The 23217-nt window shown below is 45.0% G+C and overlaps 2 protein-coding genes across 3 annotated transcripts; both read left to right on the top strand.

Annotated features, from left to right (window-relative positions):
- Window positions 1-239: 239 nt before the first annotated feature.
- gdf9 (growth differentiation factor 9) lies at window positions 240-3558 on the top strand. 2 transcript variants are annotated; one of them, XM_038796024.1, is made up of 2 exons: window positions 240-373; window positions 1767-3558. In XM_038796024.1, the coding sequence occupies exons 1-2, from the start codon at window positions 256-258 to the stop codon at window positions 2645-2647; spliced, it is 999 nt and encodes a 332-aa protein (XP_038651952.1). In that variant the 5' UTR covers window positions 240-255; the 3' UTR covers window positions 2648-3558. The 2 variants fall into 2 exon arrangements, with proteins under 2 accessions (XP_038651952.1, XP_038651954.1); XM_038796026.1 differs by lacking the exon at window positions 240-373 and adding an exon at window positions 1467-1674.
- Window positions 3559-6708: 3150 nt separating this feature from the next.
- Window positions 6709-15931, top strand: LOC119965361 (cytochrome b-c1 complex subunit 8-like). The gene is made up of 3 exons (XM_038796027.1): window positions 6709-6764; window positions 13753-13930; window positions 15718-15931. The coding sequence occupies exons 2-3, from the start codon at window positions 13777-13779 to the stop codon at window positions 15810-15812; spliced, it is 249 nt and encodes an 82-aa protein (XP_038651955.1). The 5' UTR covers window positions 6709-6764; window positions 13753-13776; the 3' UTR covers window positions 15813-15931.
- The last annotated feature ends 7286 nt before the right edge of the window (window positions 15932-23217 follow it).

Consider the following 23217-nt stretch of genomic DNA (forward strand, 5'->3'; position numbering starts at 1 on the left):
AACGGGTTGGGTTAGCCTGCAGCCCCAAGAACTATGTGCCTTGTAAAAGGTGTCGTTATGTGTCTTCACTGCAGTGTTTGGCTAGTGTTCTTGAGCAACTATGTCGCTGCCACCACTCGAATCAGCTCCGCCGGTCCAGGGGTAACCCAAAATCCCGAGGATTATATTGCGGTTCCTCTTCTAGAAGCGTTAATGGAGAAAACCGGCTGGGAACACCGGGTTCCTACAAGACCCGATGCAAAGTATCTAAAATATATGAAAAGATTATACACTATGTCCGCTACGCAGGATGGAATACCAAAAAGACCCGCAGATCATCGATATAATACTGTGAGGTTATTAACACCGCGAATTGAATCCCGTGATACGGAAGGTAAGGTCAAGTTTAGATGGAGACACAAGCGTTTCAAACGATTTATTTCACACCAGACACCTCGGGTGTTCATTCACTACACAGTCCATCCCTCAACCGTCCTGTTTACAAGGTTCTGGATTTAGAATTGGCTATTGTGATTCGCAGATCGATTAGGATTGTCAGTGTGTTAAACCAGTTTCCATATTGTGCCTTTGCAGATTCTTTCTCTATAAATGTATTGTCCAGTCAAACTTTCAACGGGCAGGAGGTCTCTTTAAGATAGAACATAGAACAGCACAGAACAGGCCCTTCGGCCCTCAATGTTGTGCCGAGCAATGATCACCCTACTCAAACCCACGTATCCACCCTATACCTGTAACCCCTTAACCTTACTTTTTAGGACACTATGGGCAATTTAGCATAGCCAATCCACCTAATCCGCACATCTTTGGACTGTGGGAGGAAACCGGAGCACCCGGAGGAAACCCACTCTCACGGGGAGGACGTGCAGACTCCGCACAGACAGTGACCCAGCTGGGAACCGAACCTGGGACCCTGGAGCTGTGAAGCATTTATGCTAACCACCGTGCTGCCCTAAATATTGAACTCTTAAATTGCAAGATGACGTTGGTGGACTTTTTTTAAATGTCTAGTTTGCTTAGCCCTTGGGTCCATCTTGTGTTCTAACACTTGGGTCCAGAGGGTGGACAGGTGAGAGCCTTTTCCCTTGGATGGTGATTGCTAGCACGAGGGGATGTAGCTTTAAATTAAGGAGCGCTAGATATAGGACTGATGTCAGATGGATTCTTTAGAGTAGATGGGGCATGGCATGCCCTGCCTGCAACAGCAGTGGACTAGCCAACATTAAGGGCATTTAAATGGTCATTGGATAAACATATGGATAATAATGGAATACTGTAGATGAGCTGTTGGTTTCGCAGGTCGGTGCAACATCGAGGGCCGAAGGGCCTGTACTGCACTTAATGATCTGGAGAACGGGGCTAACTCGTGTCTGGGTGACGTAAGCAAGCTTATTTCCGAAGCGTGGTTTCACATTCTAGCATTAGTAGTAATTTGCTGAAGGGGGGGGGGGGGGGGGAGTTCCTGTCTTATCTTGCCCTATGTCTCCATTTTTAGTTTCAATATAAAACACTTATGGGACAAACTCAGCAGATCCTACAGCATCTGGAGAGAGCAAGGAGCCAAATTTTCCAGTCAATAATTCAGACTGTAAATGTTGCTCCCTTCTCTGCCAAAGATTGCTGCGGTCGGACCTGCTGAGATTGTCCAGGAATTTGTTTCAGATTCTTGCATCAGCAGTAATTTACTTGTTATACTATGGGTGGATTATTGGTCAATATTGACACTTGCAAACCTGTAACATTTGCCCTTTCTGGTTGTTTTTTTGCAGAGGTATTTGAACAGGATGTGTTTTATGGCCTGGATCCTGTGACTTCTCGAGAACAGCTGCTACGATCTGTGCTGCTGTACTCTGTGGACAAAGCGGAGCCTTCCCGGCTGCGGTGCGAGGGTGAGGTGACGGTGCGGGAGGCGAAGCCGCTTCCCGCGCAGACCTGCTCCAGTGACAGCCCTTCGCTAACCTTCCGCCTCCGACTGGAGCGCCGGAGGCGGCGCCGCTGGCTGGAGGTGGACCTGGCCTCCTTCCTGCAGCCTTTCCTGGGGCCTGGGCGCGGCGGCCTCCGCTTGGGCTTCACCTACCGGTGTGGCCGGCGGTGGGGGCTCGGAGCCGGCGCGGGCATGCGGCCCCTCCTCCCTCAGGCCGCCCTCCCGGCCCCGTCCCTGCTGCTGTTCCTCAACGAGACGCTGGAGGAGCCGGCCCGCCGGAGCTGGCTGCCGCCGCAGGCCGGATCCCGGGCCGGGGGGCCGGTGCGGCGCCGGCGGAGGAGGCGCCCCCAGGGGGAGCCGGAGCCGAGCGCAGCCTGGCCCGGGCGCTTCCCCCACCTCCAGTACCCCGACCACGAGTGCCGGCTGCACGACCTGCGCTTGTCCTTCAGCCAGCTCCGCTGGGAGCGCTGGATCATCGCCCCGCACGACTACAACCCCCACTACTGCCTAGGCGGCTGCCCCCGGGCGCTCAGCCACCGCTACGGCTCGCCCGTCCACACCCTCATCCAGAACATCCTCTACGAGAAAGTGGACTCGTCAATTCCCCGCCCGTCCTGCGTCCCTTCCCAATACAACCCGCTCAGCGTCCTCACTCTGGAGAACGACGGCTCCATCGTCTACAAGGAGTATGAAGACATGATCGCGACCACCTGTACCTGCCGCTAGTGTGGCCCTGGGCAATCTGGGGAGAAAGGAGAATATCGCTGCTTGGGGAAAAGCCAAGAAAATCGCCATGTGTTTACCAGACTCTTTTATTTCTCTATTTATATATAATATATATTGTTTTCCTGCTATTTAATTGTCGATTCTGGTTGTGTATATTATTATCCCGGGTTCGAATGTTGCCCCAGTGCATAACTGTGACTTCCAGCTTGAACCCAACTTGGGGAAGTTTTTTGGGTTTTTTTTCGCCCCAGTGTGCCGAGTTTCTGTCCCGACTGTGATGATAAATCTTTGTTTTTAATGTTTAGAAAAGTGTTCGACTGTATATAGAGGCGATAAGTGTCCAAAATGACGTTTTTCTTGGCCATGCAGGCATGGAAAGTTGGGTACACACCAAGATTTATCAATGCCACTTTCACCCGCCCCTATAATCCCCCCCTTTATTATTCGGAACTTTTTTTATACAAACGTTCGGTGATGTGGCAAATTTTATTTGGGTGGGTTACCAGTATTTATTCAGAGTGGATTAATCAAATACTATTCTAATGAGAAACGAGTGTATTTCACGAAACTGTGCATAACCGCCAGTGACGCGAGCGAGAAATGTTTCCACATTGGGGCTGAAATTCACGGACTTTGTACATTTGCTCCCTTGCTGGAGATTTCTTAGCTTCGTTGCTGGAGAATTCTTTGCATTGCGGTTGTTGAAAACTTAAAGATGTAACTTTTAAAACCATGTTTTTAAGGATACATGAGTGAGAATGGACTTTTTTTTGCACAATTCTTTAATATGTGTGGTACAAAACCCTGGTGGTACCTGGTGAAGTTTATACTATAGTGTATGGAATCTTTGAACAAGCAGGCGCTGGCTCTGTTTTGAAGGACAAAACAAATTAAATGATAATTGCAAATGATTTGAGTCTCCAATTTTGCTTTCTTTGTGAAATTTGCTACCCCAGAGTGCAATGGATGTTGGGACACTGTAAATGTAAAGAAAAGAGGTGTTTATCATTTGGGTTACATGTAAAGAGGCGTTTGGTTTATAGAGAATAGGCAGGATGGAGTGGAGGCCGTTATTAGGTTAGGTATCCTATTGAATTGTGGTGCAGGCTACTGAGGCTACTTTTCCCTAGTTCTTGTAATCTAATCTTCATTGTCACAAGTAGGCTTACATTAACACTGCAATGAAGTTACTGTGAAAAGCCCCTAGTTGCCACATTCCAGCACCTGTTGGGTACACAAGCGAGACTTCAGAATGTCCAATTCAGGTAACCAGCATGTCTTTGGGACTTGTGGGAGGAAACCAGAACACCTGTGCAGACTCTGCACAGACAAGTGACCCAAGCAGAGAATCAAACCTGGGACCCCAGTGCTAACCACTACTACCGTGCTGTCCACCATGCTGGAGTTTAGAAAATGCCATAGTTTTGGTCCAAGAAATAACTATTCTGTCTTACTTCCAGCTCTTGCCCATGGGACAACAGGACCAGACCAACAGCACCTAGAGCACACAATGTCAGTCACAGAAATTGGGACTTGGGCAATACGCTGAACATTTTTTTTTTTCAAATCTACATCTGAGCCCAGCCAAGAAGGCTGTAATTGTCGTAATGTTCATCTGACATAGCCTCCTGGTTAAATGCTGGAGTAATTTTAAAAATAGAGTACCTGATTTTTTTTTTTTCTCCCCAATTGACTGGGTAATTTTGGTGTAGCCAATTCTCCATCTAACCTGTGGCCAATTCTCCATCTAACCTGCGCATCTTTGCATTGCCAGACATGGAGAATGTGCAAACTCTACAACAGTGACACAGGGCTGGGGCCTTGCCACTAGGCAGCAGTGCTAACCACTGTGCCACCATGCTGCCATATTGTATAAGCTGTCACCCAACTGGAATTGCCATGACTGTTTCAAATTTAATTTTCCACAAATGTTGCCTTACAAATAGATATCACCTTATTTGTTATGCTGCAAGTCTGCCATCCAGTAGTGATGAGAAGCAATTTCCTCAATGGAAGACTTGTATTCCTGTTATGCTTTGGTTACTACATCCTCGTATATAATCAAGACCAACTACTACCACCTTGAAGATTACATGCTACTATTGAAAAGATAACTCTTGATACCTTGTATTACTGCCACATTGCAGGCTTCCCACGTGTTAGCTCTTCAAAAATGCTTCTGCTGTAACCTCTATTTTCTATTTACTGACCTGTTGCTCACTAACATTGTTCAAAAATGTACCAATATCTTGCCATTGCCTGCTCTTTCTCAAATCCCCTCCAACACTGATTTCCGACACCGCACTATTAAACATTTGGTTCTAGAATTCCTTCCCTAAGCTGCCACTGCTTCCTCAATTTTACTTTAAGCTTTTTTTTGTCACCTGTCCAATATTTCTTTCTAATTTGCTGTTATGATTGAGATCATGCCCCGGTGAATGGTGTGCTATTTCCGGGGCAGAATGGCCTCAAATGACTGTCTCTAATACGTGGTCTCAACAACCCCTATGGTTAGCAGCAGCTGACTTCCTGCAAAATCTGCCATTCAAAGAGAACTAACCCTATGATCATTTGTTGTTTAAGCTGGAGGCTCCATTTTCTAAAGATTGCTGTGGGTTTATCAGGTGGATTCAACCTTAATCACATTCAGTACCTGGTACAATAAGTTCTAATGTGAGACCAACCCCTCTTAAGGGAGAAATTGTCATTAATTAGCTGACAAAAATACTGAGACCTAAACTGAACCTCCAGAAACTGCACACTATTTGAAAGTTAGAGGGGGTCTTAAGATCAGGAAGCTTGTGCACAACTGTTCACTTCAATGACAGGACAGAACATCTGCGTGACTTAAGTATTAGAATGGCTGTTGAAGGAACCTTGATGAGAAACATGAATAGATTCTTGAGTTTGCCAATTTGTCCACATTTTTAATCCCCATGAGCAATTCAACTATGAGGGAGAGTGGGTACCATTAGAAGCATAAATGGTCTTGCTATTCCAAAGGATTGGGGAGGTGGAGTTCCTAGCAACATATAATTTGTATTTTTAGTGTCCTTGACATAGTAAAACATGATAAGATGCTTCATAAGAACATTGTTATGCAAAAATGTTCATTCAACCACATTAGGACAGATGTTTACATTTGTTTTTTAGAAGGAGTAGAAATGGTTTAGAGATAATTCTGGTGCTCAGTATCTAGACAGATGGAAGTAAAGCCACCAATGCTGGAGCCATCACACTTCAGGGATCCAGCAGTGGCTGGAATTGGGCTTGCTCAAGGATCATGGAGGTGATTGCAGAGAGGGGGCAGTTTTGTTACAAGTCTGTGGTTAAGTGCACAAGTGACAATTTAAGGCGTACTTGTTCCGCAAATGCGAAATATCAAGTTGCCAGTTCTGAAGAAGAATCACATTGGACCTGACCCCTCTCTGCAGTTACTACTGCCAGACCTGCTTGCATTTTTCCAGCATTTCTATTTCAAGTACTCTGTGGTGCCTAATTGTGTCGTGTGTCCTTCAACGTGTCGACCAAAGACCACACAGAACATCAGCCCCATTTGGCCATAGCGAATATAAAATAAACCACTCATCTTCCCCCACCCCACTTATTTCACAGAATTTACAGTGCAGAAGGAGGCCATTTGGCCCATCGAGTCTGCACCGGCCCTTGGAAAGAGCACCCCACCCAAGCCCACACCCTATCCCACCTTCTTGGACACTAAAGGCAATTAATTTAGCATAGCCAATCCACCTAACCTGCACATGTTTGGATTGCGGCAGTCTGGGCTATCCTGTAGACTTTTATGGAATTAAATTTCACCATCTGCCATGGTGGGATTCTAACGCTGAGTCTCTGGATTACTAGTCCAGTGACAATACCAGTGCACCGCACCCACAGTCGTCTAGAGATGGCCGAGGCCAGGCTGTGCTGAACTCGCAGTCGGAGTGTCCAGATTGGCACGAGTGCTTCATTGCACGTGACCCTTAACGCGCGCTGGTCTGGTTACGTCGGCCGTCGCCTGCGTACGCATGACGTAAATGCGTCCGGCGTGGGGGTGGGGCCTGCGGGAGAGGAGCCGCCGCCATTAGAGTCGCAGCCAAGGAGACAGGAAGGTGAGGAGAGGAGAGGGGGAAGGAGGACCAGCGGAGTCGGAAACGGATTAAAAGGGGAGCAGCTACCCTTTTAAGAGAAAGGCTGGGACGGAAATGTTAGGAGCGGGAATTGAATGTCGCGGGAGAAGGCGACAGTGAGTGATGGGGATAGACGGGAATGAAGGGCCGCACTCCCTCTCTCTCTCTCATACCCTGTCTGCCCGGGAGAGGCTCCTGCCTTCTCGGCTTTCAATATTGAGAAGCCGAGGTTCCCAATACAGAGCACTGCCAATAACGCAAACGAAACACCAACGCTGCTCCCCGCCTGGCTCCAGTGTTGTCCTGGAGGGGTGCTCTGGCCTTGCTGGCTCTGAACCTGCTGGACCTGACCTCCTCCTCAGAGGGCAGACTGTCACCGGCTACAGTGTTTACTTTGGCATAATGGGAAGGAGAGCTGAAGATGTCGAATGGTGTGATACCAACAGTTATTGGCACCAAGTCACCATTTTCAAGAAATAGTGTTGGATAAAACCCCTGCCAGTTCTTCCACTTGAAAATGCTGATTCGTTTAAACATTAGCTATTTTGATTCTCACCACCCCCAAGTGTGTTACAAGTGATGTCTTAACCAAGCGAAAATTGCAAGAACAAATCTGACCTGGCTTAGTATTGATTTTTAAGGCTTTTAGAACATCAATTGTCATGTGTACAGAGGTACAGTGAAAAGTATTGTTCTGTGTACAGTCCAGACAGATTGTTCCATACATGACAAAAAACATAGGACGTACATAAATACACAATGTAAATACAGAGGCACAGGCATCAGGTGAGCATACGGAGTGCAGTCCTACTCGGTAGGGAAGATAGAACATAGAACAGTACAGCACAGAACAGGCCCTTCGGCCCTCAATGTTGTGCTGAGCCATGATCACCCTACCCAAACCCACATATCCACCCTATACCCGTAACCCAACAACCCCCCCCCCCCCCCCTTAACCTTACATTTATTAGGACACTACGGGCAATTTAGCATGGCCAATCCACCTAACCCGCACATCTTTGGACTGTGGGAGGAAACCGGAGCACCCGGAGGAAACCCACGCACACAGGGGGAGGACGTGCAGACTCCACACAGACAGTGACCCAGCCGGGAATCGAACATGGGACCCTGGAGCTGTGAAGCATTTATGCTAACCACCATGCTACCCTGTTGCCCCCTAACGTGTGTGACGAGATCAGTTCAGACCATAAGAGTGTCATTCAGGAGTCTGGTAACAGTGGGGTAGAGGCTATTTTTGAAACCGTAAGTGTTCTGAGACTTGAGGTGGCGCAGTGGTTAGCACTACTGCCTCAGCTCCAGGGTCCCGGGTTCAATTTCAACCTCTGGTCACTGTGTGCAGTTTTCACTTTCTCCCTGTGTCTGCATTGGTTTCTTCCCGGTGCTCTGGTTTCCTCCCTCAGTCCAAATATGTGCAGGTTAGGTGGATTGGTCATGCTAAATTGCCCTTCAGTATCGAAAAGGTGAGGTGGGTTAATGGGGATAGGATGGAGGAGTGGTCTTAGGTAGGGTGCTCTTTCCAGGGGCCAGTGCAGACTCGTTGGGCCGAATGGCCTCCTGCACTGTAAATTCTATGATTTTTGTATCCTGCTTGATGGAAGAAATTGGAAGAGAGAATAACCTGGGTGGGAGGGGGTGTTCTTGATTATGCTGTCCACTTTCCCAAGGCAGCAGGAGGTGTAGACAGAGTCAATGGATGGAAGGTGGGTTCACGATTCTCTGTAATTTCTTATGGTCTTGGGCTGAGCAGTTGCCATACCAGGCTGTGATGCAGCTAGTTAGGATGCTTTCTATGGTGCACCTGTAAACGTTGGTAAGAGTCAGTATGGACATGCTGAATTTCCTTAGTTTCCTGAGGAAGTATAGGCGCTGTTGTGCTTTCTTAGTCATAGTGTCGCCGTGGGTGGACCAGGACAGTTTGTTGATGTGCACACCTAGAAATTTGAAGCCTACAACCATCTTCACCTTGGCACCATTGATGCAGACAGGCGTGGATGTGATACTTTGCTCCCTGAAGTCAATGACAGGCTCTTTAGTTTTGCTGACTTTGAGGGAGAGATTGTTGTTGTTACACCATGCAAATGAGCTGAAGTACAAAGCAAATGTTATCTAGCATACAAAATTGTTCAAGTGGCCTTTCTGTGCTGTGAACCTTTTGATTCTCATGGTTAAATTAAAGTTTTTTTTAAAGTTCCCATCACAGCTGGTTAAAACAAACTTGTGCTTAAAGCTGAATGTATTTAAGGCCATTAAATCAAGTGGTGTATTCAGCTACTAATGTGTCAGGGAAACCTTTGACCTGAAGGCTGACTATATCAAGGGCCATTGGTTGAAGAATATTCTCAACTTGTACAGAAAATAGTAGCATCTGGGAATTAATCTATTGTTTAATCTGACTTTAAGTGAGAACGCTTAACCTATCTAAAACCCCAAATTAATTTATGGCCTTGTAATCACCATGTTGTATGTACCTTGTAATTGTTTTTGAGAAACTCTTGGATGGAGTCATTTTGTTTTGGTCATCTTGTGACTTTTTAAAAGAAATAATATGCCAAACAGCAGGACATCAGTGTAGTATAAACTTCAGCAGTGTTTTTTAATCTCTTCCCTAAGATTGCCAAACCTGAAGCTCCATTATTGTCCTCCCAAAACAATTAATTTCCAAATATTTTTCTTGCCAATATCATGATTTGCATTGTGTTTTGTGGCACTATCATCATGCTAAATGGGATAGATTCAGCTGGGATCTACGAGCTCAAAATCGGGCAGCCATGAGGCACTATAGAGCCATGAGACCAGCAGCGTTATATTCCACCAGTCTATAACCTCATGCCCTGCATATTCCTCAATCAACACCATATCATCAATCCAGGGGCTAACTCTGGTTCAGTGAAGATTGTGGAAGAATATATTGAGTGCAGCTGGGTTGTGTATTGTACTTGCAGGATAAAATAAAGGAATTGCTGAAGCACATATGTTGAACGCAATAATCAAGAGGGTTATCAGATGCTTGTTGAGTATCACATGACAACTGTTAGGGACCACTTGTAAGGTCCAATACAAATAACTATCGTATTTTTACATACTCATGTACATGTGTATGTAGATATATATGTATATACCGCACACATGACTGGCACAGTCCAGCTTTTTTCTCTATCTGGGCATCGACTCTTGCCAAAAAAAGTAGCTAAGTTCCATCATTCGAACTATACCTGGGTGTCCTTCATGTAATTGTCCCAATACTCTTTGCTGCAAATTTGGAGGAATTATTACTCTCATCCTCCACAACAGGCATCCCACTTTGTACTGTAAATTTGAGTTTCCTGGAAATATGCAACTTTAATTCAGGATGCGTTCCTGCTCCGCTCCCCTTTAACACAATTTTCAGTACCTTGCACACCACAGGATCATTTCTCGTATGTCATTGGACTTGAGCTGCAGTCACTGGATTGTGTTCTATCTGCAGACAATAGAAGATATTTTCATCACTGGGTGTTATCTGACCAGCAGGGGTGGCACAGTGGGTAGCACTGCTGCATCACAGCGCCAGGGACCTGGGTTCAATTCCGGACTCTGATCACTGTGTGGAGTTAGCACTTCCTCCCCGTGTCTGCGTGGGTTTCGTCCGGCTGCCGGTAATGGTAACTTTGGGTTGAAATGTGCCAACATTTCTGACTTCAGTGTTTGATTAGCTGACTGATATGATTTTTCACATTCCGGTGTCCTTTTCCATGCTTCTTTCGCGCCTAACAAGATATGTAACAGTTTAAGTAGGGTTGCTAGATTTGGGATGAACTTCCCATAGTAGTTAGTTAACCCTAGGAATAATCTTAACTTGTGTCACATTCATTGGTTGTGGAGCCTCCACAATAGCTTCCATCTTTCTGGGTACTTTGTGTAAACCCTTACTATTGATTACGAGTCCTAACTATTGGATTGAGGTTTGAAAGAAATCACACTTGGCTTTCCTCACATGAAGACCATGCACCTAAAGGTGTTTTAATGTGGATTCTAAATTATGTAAGTGTTCTTGTTCGTCGGTGCCAGTATTTAAGTACCAGTATATCAAGGTAACGCTGCACTCCACCCCCATAAACCTAATAGAAAAGATCTTTGTGTGATAATGGTGAGCAGGTGTTGAGATTCAGCTGTAGCATTCATTTGCAGATAGGCCTGTGATAGGTCAATCTTGCTGAACTTCTGTTCTCCTGCTAGGCTGGCAAACAAATCCTCATTCAATTATTTTTTTGTTCATGGGACGTGGGCGTCGCAGGCTGTGCTAGCATTTATTGCCCTTGAGGGGCAGTTAAGAATCAACCACATTGCTGTGGGTGCAGAGTCACATTTGGCCAGACCAGGTAAGGATGGCAGATTTCCTTCTCTAAAGGACATTAGTGAACCAGATGGGTTTTTACTACAATCGACAACAGCTTCATGGTCATCATTAGACATTTAATTCCAGATATTTTATTGAATTCAAATATTACCATCTGCAGTGGCAGGATTTGAACCTGGGACCCCAGTAATCCCACTGGATTACTAGTCCAGTGATAAATGCCACCACCGCCCCAATGGTAGTGGTTATTGGTCCGTGCATTGAACTGGATTGATTGTTTTAAAATCTTCGTAGATGTGAATTGTCCCACCGTGCCTCATTGCAGGCACAATAGGAGTTGCCCTTTCACTGGTAGTGACGGGTTCGAAGACTCCTGTACCCACATGGCTCATTAGTTCAGATTCTACCATTGGATGTATAGCATAAGGTACTGTTCTGGTGTTGGAACGCTTCAGTTGGCTATTTTGCTTGATCTTTCAGGACACTTGTACTCCTTTCACGGACCATAGTGTCCTTGAATACACAGTTGTATTTTCCTTGGTTTGTCGGTAAATCCTTCTCTGAATGATCTAAGCTTCCTACTGCACTCCAGTTTAATTTGATCTTTTCCAGTCAAGAGCAGTCGAAGAGAGCTGGAAAACTTCCTCGAACCATATGAAGTGTCAGCTCCTAAGTTGTCCCACTTAACTTTTCTTTGACTGTGATGCATCCTCATTAAAGACACTAACCTCTGTGTATGTCCTTAAAGTGACATCTGCTGGCTCCAATGGTAGGTGATTCAGTTTCTCTTCATCAATGGTCTCAGAAATTAAGCTCTCCTATCAGCCTCCCATTTGTACAGGTTGTCCATTCAGTTTTGGAATTTCCCAGCTTCAGTGCGATTCATCTTGGACAGATAGTGCGTTCAACTTCAGTTATTCATCAGAACCATGTACTCTTATTTTCATTATTTTTATTTTCTTCTACTTTGTGAATTTTCTTAGCTGAATTTCATCTTTTAGAAATGTTCTATGTTTTTCCTTGAAACTTTTATTCCAGCAAGCTCTTGCTGTGTGACCAGTTCTGCCACAATTTTTGCATTGGCGACACTTCCTCCTGCAATCAGCCTGTGAATGGCCAGTTTTTGCACAGCGTGACATGCCTGTTGCTGAGTTGACCTTTTCTGGGCGGCAGCCAGTTTATGGATCATTGTACCTACTCCAAGCTAAGAAGTCTCTTGAGCAGCAAGCCAATATCTCGTGCTGTTTTCAAACTTAGATTTTGTTCCATTCTTAATCTCTGAAATGCCTTATTTTCCAACCCATAAACCAAGCATTCTCTAATGATATCATCACGCAAGTCACCAAGTTCGCAAATCTTCGTGAGGCACTTGAGGGTCGCAATGAACTGCTCAATGTTTCCCGCTCTAGCTGATTACTTTTTAAAAATAAATTTATAGCACCCAATTCATTTTTTTCCAATTAGTGGGCAATTTAACATGGCCAATCCATCTACCCTGCACATCTTTGGGTTGTGGGGGCAGGACCCATGCAGACACGGGAAGAATGTGCAAACTCCACACAGACAGTGACCCGGGGCTGGGATCGAACCCGGGTCCTCTGCGCTGTGAGGCAGCAGTGCCACCCTCTAGTTGATTCGTTTGACAAAATTAAAACCTCTCCATGATAGTTAATGTCTTTGGTGTGTAATGGTCTTTATTTTAACCAATTCTTGAAAAATGTTGTCTCTGGGTTTCTCAGGTTGGACCAAACTTCAGAGTAAGTTAAAAGTAATTTGATTGACCCGGATACAATAGTGGATCTCTCTACATATGATTTCCAGTTTTCCTCAAATGGATCGAGGGCACCAAGTTTCCCGCCATTTTTTCAGCAGTATTGAAATGCTCGCGCAACTTCCTTTCTGTCAATGGTGTATCTTAAATATGGTGAATAAGCCAATTGTATCCTACATGTATATTCTTTGCCCCACCCCTGCCCAATCCGTGTCTTACTTGACTCCACATGGCGGATTCTGCAGCTGAATTCCAAGTGCTGATTTAAATCTGGAATGGACCTTTTGAATTTGTGGGCAAAACCTAACCAGCCCAATGCCGGGTATAGGGTGCGAGGTGCAATCGCTGACTCATTACTAATCTGCCTCAAAAGTCGACGTCAACATCTTTGATTTTCTTTAGTCAAAAAATTTGTTTTTTCCAATCCATTCCTTGATGCCCGTTTAATCTATCCTGCTGTGTAATGTACTAAGAAAAGAATTGCCGAAGCACATGGGTTGAACAGAATAGTCAACATAGGTTTATTAGATGGTTGTTAACTGTACAAAAGCTAGGTGTAGGCTGAATGTCTCTAAGCCTCCAAGGTAGCCGATGACTCAACTCTTATGTAACTGCATAACTATCAACCCACATACATAAATAAGCTGCATTTTGAAGGTAAGTGTTTCTTTTGAGGAAATTTTTATTATTGATTAGAAGGTTGTGACAGTAGGTTAACATGTGCTTTGGCTTGTGCAGAAAATACAATATTTGTAGATTTCAGTATTGATTAATTTGTGTGGAATTTGCAGTTGCAGTTTACGTGCCTGAATGATGCATGACATTTTCGTACTTCTGTTTTCCACAGAACTTTGGATTTAGTGGCTGCAAAATGGGCCTCCACTTTGGAAACTTGATCAAGGTACGACACATCATCACCTACACCATCTCTCCCTTTGAACAGAAGGCATTTGCGAATTATTTGTCCAAAGGAATTCCCAATACATGGAGGCGATTCAGGGGTCAAGTGCTTCGAGTTGTTCCACGTATGTATAATAGTGTTTCCATTAGCAATACAGACATTTTCTCTACTGATATTAATTTTAAGACTTTGGATTTTACTTTGCAGGTGAAGTATAGGTTTAGTTTCTGCTGACGCACTATCAAAACATTTAATTTATATGGATCGAACTTGACCGTATGTTAATTTTGAACAAAAACACGGATAGGTTGATGGTATGATGAATTGGTATGCCTGTGGCTGTGATAACATATTAATCATTTGCACTAATTATAATCTTGCATACACTCTCAATACAGGTAAACATCGTTTTTAAAAAAATATATATTTTTATTCTCCTTTTTCACATTTTCTCCAAAATTTACACCAAACAACAATCAATAACGAATGCAATGTCAGTCCCATATCAATAACAACAATCCCATCCTCCCACTAAACCTCCAAACTTTAGCCCGCATGTTAACATAAACACCATTAACACATACAGTCCCAACCCCCACCCCCCTAATGTTCGATGTAATCCAATTCTTGAAAGTGCATAATGAATAACGCCCATGAGTTGTAGAACCCCTCAATTCAAAATTGACCTTCTCAGGAGTCAGGAATTCCAGCAGGTCCCCCCACCATGCCACTCACATGCACCACTTTAGAGATTACCCTAAAAACCTCCTTCCAGTAATCCTCCAGTTTTGGACAGGATCAAAACATATGATGTGGTTTGCGGGCCTCCCCCCGCAACGTTCACACAATCTTCTACCCCCTCAAAGAGCCCGCTCATCCTCACCCTTGTAAAAGGTGTCCTCTATATACCACCTTCAACTGTATCAGCCCCAATCTCACACACGAGGTGAAGGCGTTCACCCTCCGGAACACCTCACATCAGAGCCCCTCCTCCATACTCCCTGCCAACTCTTCCTCCCACTTTACCTTGATCCCTTCCAGCGGCGCGTTCTCTTCCAAAATAGCCCCGTAAACCACCGATACTACCCCGTCTCCAGTTCACCTGTCGTCAGCACCTCCTCCAGCAATGTGGAAACCAGCTCTACTAGGAAGCTCTGTATCTCCTTTCTGGCAAAGTCTCCAACCTGCATGTATCTAAATATTTCCCCCTGCTACAGCCCATACTTCACTACCAGCTCCTTCAATCCTGCAAACCGACCCACAAGAAACAAATCTTTTAGTGTCTTAATTCCTTTCTCCTCCCATCTTCGAAAATTTCCATCCCACTTCCCTGGCTCAAATCTATGGTTCCCCCGAATTGGCATTTCCCTTGTCCCTGCCCCCAACCCAAAGTGCTGGCGAAACTGCCTCCAAATTCTCAACGAAGCTATTACTACCGAACTCACTGATTATCTCCCCTGGGCTGTCGGGAGCGGCCAGGTAAACATAGTTCACTTGTACTTACTTAACACCTACATCCATTCAGTAACTAAGGAAGTTAAGCATGTAAAGAAACTACTCCCACTCTGCTATCCACCTTTCCCATTTCCTCAACAAAGGCACACAGAATCTTAATGTACCAGTGCATATGCCATGTGGATATGGGTATTGCGATCACAACTCCATTTAATATAGGAATCTGGTACATTGCTTGATTTAGGCAAGGTTACACTGCAATCATTGATTGTTGTGGTTTAAGGACTGAATGTTGCATTGGATTAGAATAATCTTTCATTTTTAGGATTACCCCAAATAGAGCAGATAAAGTTTAACCTTGTATGCTGGACCTGAACTGTTTGCTGGAGTGGATTTGTCAGTATGATTGAAAATAACTATTATTGTAGGTTGAACTGTTGCATTTTCCCTTTCCAGCATTTGTGTTCGCGTACCTCATTTATACCTGGGCCAACCATGAACACGAATTGTCACTGAGGAAGAACCCGGCTGACTATGCGAACGATAAATGAATGATGCTATATGGAGGGTATAAGTTCTGATGATGTACCAAGGGTATTCCTGATCAACTGTTCGCTTTCTCTGAAAACACTGTCTCTGTGTTTAAAAATAAAGTATTTATAGTATACAACCTACTGTGCAGTCTCTTCACTAAATGTAACAATTCTATATCTAGTAGTAAAGAATTGTGAGATGAATATTTTTTGTCAAATTGTGAGCAAGAAATTAAACTGCACACCCACATCTGCTCATGTTAACGCTTTGAAGTCCAAAGACGTGACTGACGTGTCAGCTGGTTGCCTGTCCTCTCACTTGGGTCCATTTGAACCACAGGTTGCAGGGTTTAAAAAAAAAAGCTCCTGCACTAGTTTAGGTAAAACTGGATTTTATATATATTATATATATATATATTTTTTTTTTTTTAAACAGTTTTTTTTAAAAACTGCTTGAAAAGCAGTCCCATCTCTGCTGGAATAGAATATACAATCTCCCTGGGTCTCTGTGGGTTTCCTCTGAGTGCTCCGGTTTCCTCCAACAAGTCCTGAAAGGACGTGCTTGTTAGGTGAATTGGGCATTCTCAATTGTCCCTCGGTGTACCCGAACAGGTGCAGAAGTGTGGCGACTTGGGGATTTCCACAGTAACTTCTTTGCAGTGTTAAAGTAAGCCGACATGTGACACTATTATTATTATTCCAGATCTGAGAAACTCAGTTTGTTCTACACCCAGTCTTATCCTTCAAATAAGCATTGGGCAGGATTCTCCATAGGACACACCAAAATCAGGAAAAATAATTGGGCAGAGAATCGGTTGTGAAGCCAAAATCCCCTCCAACTGGTTGGCACCACTGGTGGGTAGCATGCGACCCACACAATGCCCTTAGTAGATCTGCACGAGAGTTCCAGATGAGGGCCATGGAGTGTACTGCTGGCATATGTAGCACCAGTCTCTGTTACTCCTGGTAGCAGGGATGGGCGTCAGGCACCAACAGGGCCAGGGGTAAGGTGGCCAGAATGCCAGGGTAATAGCCAGGTGGTATGGTGACGTGGGGGCTGCAGTGCAGGCAGGGGCCACCGTGTTGCCCAGTGAACCTGATTGCTCACGGGGTTACCCACCGTGCTAACATATCTCATTTCACCCCCTGCGGACAATGGACTTTGGAATTCAACAATAACGGTGGCCTTCATCCTAGTCGCCACAGCCCTGGGGGATGCACTGAAGCTGTTGGAGGATGCTGCAGCAGTGGCGCCTGCCCCAGAGGAACAGGAGGCAGCCGGCGAGGATGGGAACCGGACATCCAACAGGCCTTGGAGGAGGTGCAAAGGAGGCACCTCGAGTCCTCGGCTGTACCAGCAGCGCCTGTCGTTCAAAGACCTGCTGGACCTGGCATGCTGTTGAAAGTACGGCTGAGCAGAGGGACAGTGCAATATCATGATGCATCTGGCACTGCGGGTGAATGGGGGAGGACACCTGCTCCCGGTGGCCGTCAAGGTGATGGTCACCGTGAACTTTCATGCAACGGGCTCCTTCCAGGCTCTGGAATTTCACAGAGCTCGGTGCATCTGCGGTGTAACTGAGGCCCTATAAGCCTGGTCGCCACAATATATCAAATTTAACGTGGACTGAGCCCACCAGGATGCCTGGGCAGCGGGGTTAGCCGTCATAGACTAGATGTCCCAGGTCCAGGGGGTGATCGATGGAGTGGATGTCACCCTATGAGCACCAGCACCTGGCAGGTTAGTCTGCACAAACCGAAAGGGGTTCAACTTGATGAACGTATAGCTGGTGTGTGAACATGAGCTGCGCCCGATACACAGGCAGTGTGCACAACATGTTCATCCTGGCACACTCAATGGTTCCTAACCTCTTCGAGGTGCCCTCCCCCTTCCCGGCTGAGGGTGTTGGCTCCTGATTTATTTTAAATTTAGAGTGCCCAATAATTTTTTTCCAATTAAGGGGCAATTCAATGTGGCCAATCCACCTATCCCACACAGCTTTGAGTTATGGGGGTGAAACCCACACAGACACAGGGAGAATGTGCAAACTCCACGCAGACAGTGACCCGGGGCCAGGATTGAATCCGGGTCCTCAGCGCAGTGCTGCAGCAGTCCCAACCACTGTGCCGCCCCACGGGTTGGCTCTTGGGTGACGAGTTATCCGTTGTGGCCGTGGCTGATGACGCCTATCCGGAGGCCATTGGCAAAAGCAGAGACCCGCTACAATGACGCCCATGCAGTGACCAGGGACGTGATTGAGCAGTACTTCAGCACCCTCAGGATGCAGGTCAGGTGCCTGGACTGCTCTGGAGGGGCCTCCACTATAGAACTAGGAGGGTCTCCAACATCGTGATGGCCTTCTGCGTCCTCCACAACATCACACTGAGGAGGGGCGATGTGCTGGAGGACGGAGATGAACGCCAGTCCTCGTTTGATGAGGATGAAAGCAAGGGCGAGGATGGGGTGGGACATGTGGCCTGGTCTGGCACAGAGGCCGCAAAACTTGTGCACCAGGGCCAACACGCGTGGGACAATCTAATCACCTCCAGATTCACCGACAGTGGTGGCTGGCCAGTGACACAGACATTCCATCCCACCCTCCCTGCGCACCCCCCACCCCTCCTTGCAACCCCCTCGATGATACCTACCTGCCTCACTATGGGGTGCGGGCCCTGTATTGGCAGTAACAACAGTTCTGGTCCATGGGATGGAGGATGATGACAGCCTGCTCTGGGGTGAGCTCTGGTGCTCTGCATCATTCAACAATGTCTGACTCCTGCCTGCGGTAGCACTTTCCACCGTTCATCTGGGTGTTCCCTACATGTGAGGTAGGTTGTAATGTGCACAAAGGTGTTTAATGTGAACAAATATATACAGCGTTGTGCCCTAGCCCCTAATGCTGTACTGTGCTTGCACCCATACCAACTTAACTAGTGCCTACTTTTCTGGCCTTAGGGCCCGAGGTGAATCCCTGGACTGCACACCAGGAGTGGAGGCAGCCTGCTGCAATACCCATGCTGTGACCTTGGTATCCTTTGGTGGCCGTTGTCTGGTGTGACCAGGCCTGGTGAGACTGGGCCATGTTCGGGAGCGCCACTGCAATGTCCAGGTGGCCCTAGCACATGGCTGCCGCAGTGACCCAGGTCTTGGACATCTTGACCCATGGTCAAATAACACACATTGATTGTGTGTTATACCTCAGTTGAACAGATTTCAGAATGTGATGGCAGCTCTTTAATTATTGCACCGTTTCTCATGATGGCTTATGTGTGATGCTTTGTTTAGGAATTCTGGTCTGCAGTTGTCTTCTAATGCACAAGTTCTGAGTGAGTCGCAGTGTCTGTTCTTCCTGACCAATTCTGGAAAAAGACTTAATGGTTGGATGGCTTGTGCAATTTGGGTTAAATAGTTAATCCAGGCCTTTTGAATTTTAAAGCATCAACATGTGTCCTTGACAGAATTTGTCAACAGTGGAATTAATAATACGGCCTCAAATTGACTTTACTAGGTAAATGCACCAAATAGTTATCAGATTAGGGAGGTCTACATTAAATAATAATGATTTAATAATCTCGGCTCTATCGTTGTGGGCAGAAGCAAAGTGTTTTCTCATACAGAGACAAAACTTGCCTGTTATTATCTTGCACTAATTAGAAGGAAGACCCAATTAAGAATAAGGCACTTCATGAAGCCAACAATGCGAATGGATGAAGAATGGCAGCATATAGTTAAGTGATAACAGCTGCTGGTTGACTTGAGAGACATGAAGAATTGAAAGGATTAAGATTTATGAATCTCCCTTTCAATGGCGTGGAGAGGATAAAGATGTAATGATTCAGCTGTTGCACATCAAGAATGGAATTTGCACCTTCAGACTCCTAACTGTATGATATAGGATTAATGAACGTCAGCAAGCAGACTACGTGCACATTCTCTTGGCTGGAGTTTGGCAAGTGGAAGAGGGATCTTAAAAAAGGAAAATAATGGGCAGCACGGTGGCCTAGTGGTTAGCACAACCGCATCACGGCGCTGAGGTCCCAGGTTCGATCCCGGCTCTGGGTCACTGTCCGTGTGGAGTTTTCACATACTCCCCGTGTCTGCGTGGGTTTCGCCCCCACAACCCAAAAAAATGTGCAGAGTAGGTGGATTGGCCATGCTAAATTGCCCCTTAATAGAAAAAATAATTGGGTAATCTAAATTTATAAAAAAAAGGAAAATAAAGTAAACAAAGTGGCGAATTGATAGAAACTGGAACTGATAATACACAATAATGGAAAATGAAGGCAGAGTGTATAATAAAAGAATATTAAACGGATCGAACAAAACAAATGTGTGGTGTGATATAATCAAAGGTCTTTCCAGTGGCTGCTGGAGAACAAAGGTCCTCAAGTGATGTCTCTGAATAAGGTTTAGTGTGATTAATATAAAATAATAAACAGATAATCGGGCAAAGGGTAACAAGATATTAAAGTTCACCACTCAAACATTGGTTACACTATGTGGCAACATAGAAATTATGATGGTGAGATACACATGGGAGCTCCAGCAAGATGTGATAGGGAGGGCTGGTTCTCACCTGTTGCTGCTGACAGAGTAAGTACCATACATCTGAAAAAGGTAATTGCATACAGGATGCTGGACAAGTAAATATGGCCAAAAGCCAACCATAGATCACTTTAGATTCAGGGTTGGTGTGATTAGATTTAAGGTTAGGGTTAGAATCATGGATTAGGGGGCGACATGGTGATGCAGTGGTTAGCACTGCTGCCTCACAGCGCTGACGACCTGAGTTTGATCCCGGCCCCAGGTCACTGTCCGTGTGGAGTTTGCATATTCTCCCCGTGTCTGCGTAGGTCTCACCCCCCCCAACCCAAAGATGTGCAGGGTAGGTGGATTGACCATGCTAAATTGCCCCTTAATTGAAAAAAAAAGAATTGGGTACTCTAAATTATTTTTAAAAAGAATAATCTCCCGCGGATGGAGGTGGCTAGCACGAGGGAACATAGCCTTAAATTGAGGGGTAATAGATATAGGACAGAGGTCAGAGGTGGGTTTTTTACGCAAAGAGTGGTGAGGCCGTGGAATGCCCTACCTGCAACAGTAGTGAACTCGCCAACATTGAGGGCATTTAAAAGTTTATTGGATAAGCATATGGATGATAAGGGCATAGTGTAGGTTAGATGGCCTTTAGTTTTTTTTCCATGTCGGTGCAACATCGTGGGCTGAAGGGCCTGTACTGCGCTGTATCGTTCTCTGTTCTATGTTCTAATAATAAAAAATAAATATTTATTTTAAAAGAGAATGACAGATTAGCATTAAATTTGACATTAGTCCAAGTCCAAGTCCAAGTGGGCTAGACAGCTGGTTTATAATACAGAACAAGGCCAGCAGCGTGGGTTCAATTTCCATACTGGCTGAGAATTCTGAATTCTCTCTCTGTGTACCCAAACAGGCGCGTGCAATGTGGCGACTAGGGGCTTTTCACAATAACTTCATACTTGTGACCATAAAAGATTATTATTATTATTACTATTATAAATTGTTATGATCCTAGTAGAGACCAATGACTTTTACAGAGAGATGAATTTCCCAGTGACCAAAGGAAAGAACTGAAGGGCAGGATTCCATGTATTTAGACTTTTACTGTAATAAACTAAAATTAACATAGCACAACTTTATTTTACAGGCAACCAATACATCAAACTAAAGCAAAAGTACTTTCACATTAATTAACTAACCACCAAATTATATCTTACAAAACTCTTTCCCTGTGTGGAGCGTTCTGGCAGATATGTAGCAATACAGGAACAGTCACATAGCTCCACTCTGCCGGAGTTTTCCCACGTATGATCAGCAGCAAAGCACACATTGGTGACACCCTTTTCCTTAAATCTTCAAGAGGTTTGTTTCTTTTGAACAGAAATGGAACGCTTACCAGCATTCTCCTTGGTTGTTAACACAAAAAAGTTCACTCTGCTTTCCCACAGCGATTCTTCGACTTAGAACATCAGCTGTACCTTTTCTATGAAATATCATTTAAAAAGTGTTAAAACTGCAACTACCAGGGCAGCACAGTGGCCTAGTGGTTAGCACAACCGCCTCACGGCGCTGAGGTCCCAGGTTCAATCCCGGCTCTGGGTCACTGTCCGTGTGTAGTTTGCACATTCTCCCTGTGTCTGCGTGGGTTTCGCCCCCACAACCCAAAAATGTGCAGAGTAGGTGGATTGGCCACGCTAAATTGCCCCTTAATTGGAAAAAATAATTGGGTAATCTAAATTTTTTTTTTAAAAACTGCAACTACCCCTCAATTAGATTAGTTTGCTTTCTCTCCCTGTGGCAATTGGATCAAATGGGCATGTCTCCAAGCTCAGGAGTTTATCCAGAATTCTCTGCTTTAATTTGAGCTTGTGGTACGTTTAAAACATTCTTGTAACATTCAACGTTCATGACATGTTAGATTCAGGATTAAGGTTAGATTTTAGGTTAGGGTGATTTTATTTGACAAAATATATTTTATTGAAGTATTTATTTTGTGAGAAGAGATTCTTCTATACTGGGATACATTTTCTAAAGGGCAGGTTGTTCACTGGAAGGTTACACTGCGTGACCATGCTGTTGATGCTTGTACATGGCATGATGGAGTTGAATGAACAGACCATAGTCATAGAATCACTACAGTACAGAAGGAGGCTATTTGATCCATTAAGTCTGCCCATGCAGACATGGGGAGAACGTGCAGACTCCGCACAGTAACCCAAGTTTGGAATTGAACCTGGGTGCCTGGTGCTGAGGCAGCTGTGCTAACCACTGTGCCACCGTGCTGCGTTCTTGAGTCTGATTTGTAAGAAACTGCATAATAAGGAAGCTTTTGATTGAGCAAGAAGATATGTATCCATTTAATTTGATAACTTCATACGTGTTCCAAATATCTGCATTATGTGCAATGGTGGTTGTAACTGGTCAGAAATGAATATGATTAACAGCAATATTGAGGATTTCCCAGTTAAATAATGATTGGACGGTTTACCGAAACTGATTGCATTTCATTAATTCTGTTCAAATGCATTGAGCAAAAATAATAGAATGTCAGAATAAAATGGTTGTTTGTCTGATTTAAGGTACTGTAACAAGAAACTTAATACGTGTTGAAATATATCCTTGAAATATATCCCCCTTCATGTTAAAAATTTGATAGACTGGGATTGTTTTGCTTGACACCAAGGAGACGGAGGGGTGACATGATTGAGATGTATAAAATTATGGGGGGCATAGATAGAGTAGATAGGAAGAAGCTTTTCCCCTTTGGGTGGTGCCACCGTCCGCCAGCCGAGCAGGATTCTCCGGCGGGCAATCAGGGAGGCAAAGGCAAGGGCGTCAGACTCCCTTCCAATAAAGAGTTCTGAAACCCCAAATACCACTACG

Source organism: Scyliorhinus canicula, chromosome 4, assembly GCF_902713615.1.
Source record: "Scyliorhinus canicula chromosome 4, sScyCan1.1, whole genome shotgun sequence".
Classification (NCBI taxonomy): domain Eukaryota; kingdom Metazoa; phylum Chordata; class Chondrichthyes; order Carcharhiniformes; family Scyliorhinidae; genus Scyliorhinus; species Scyliorhinus canicula.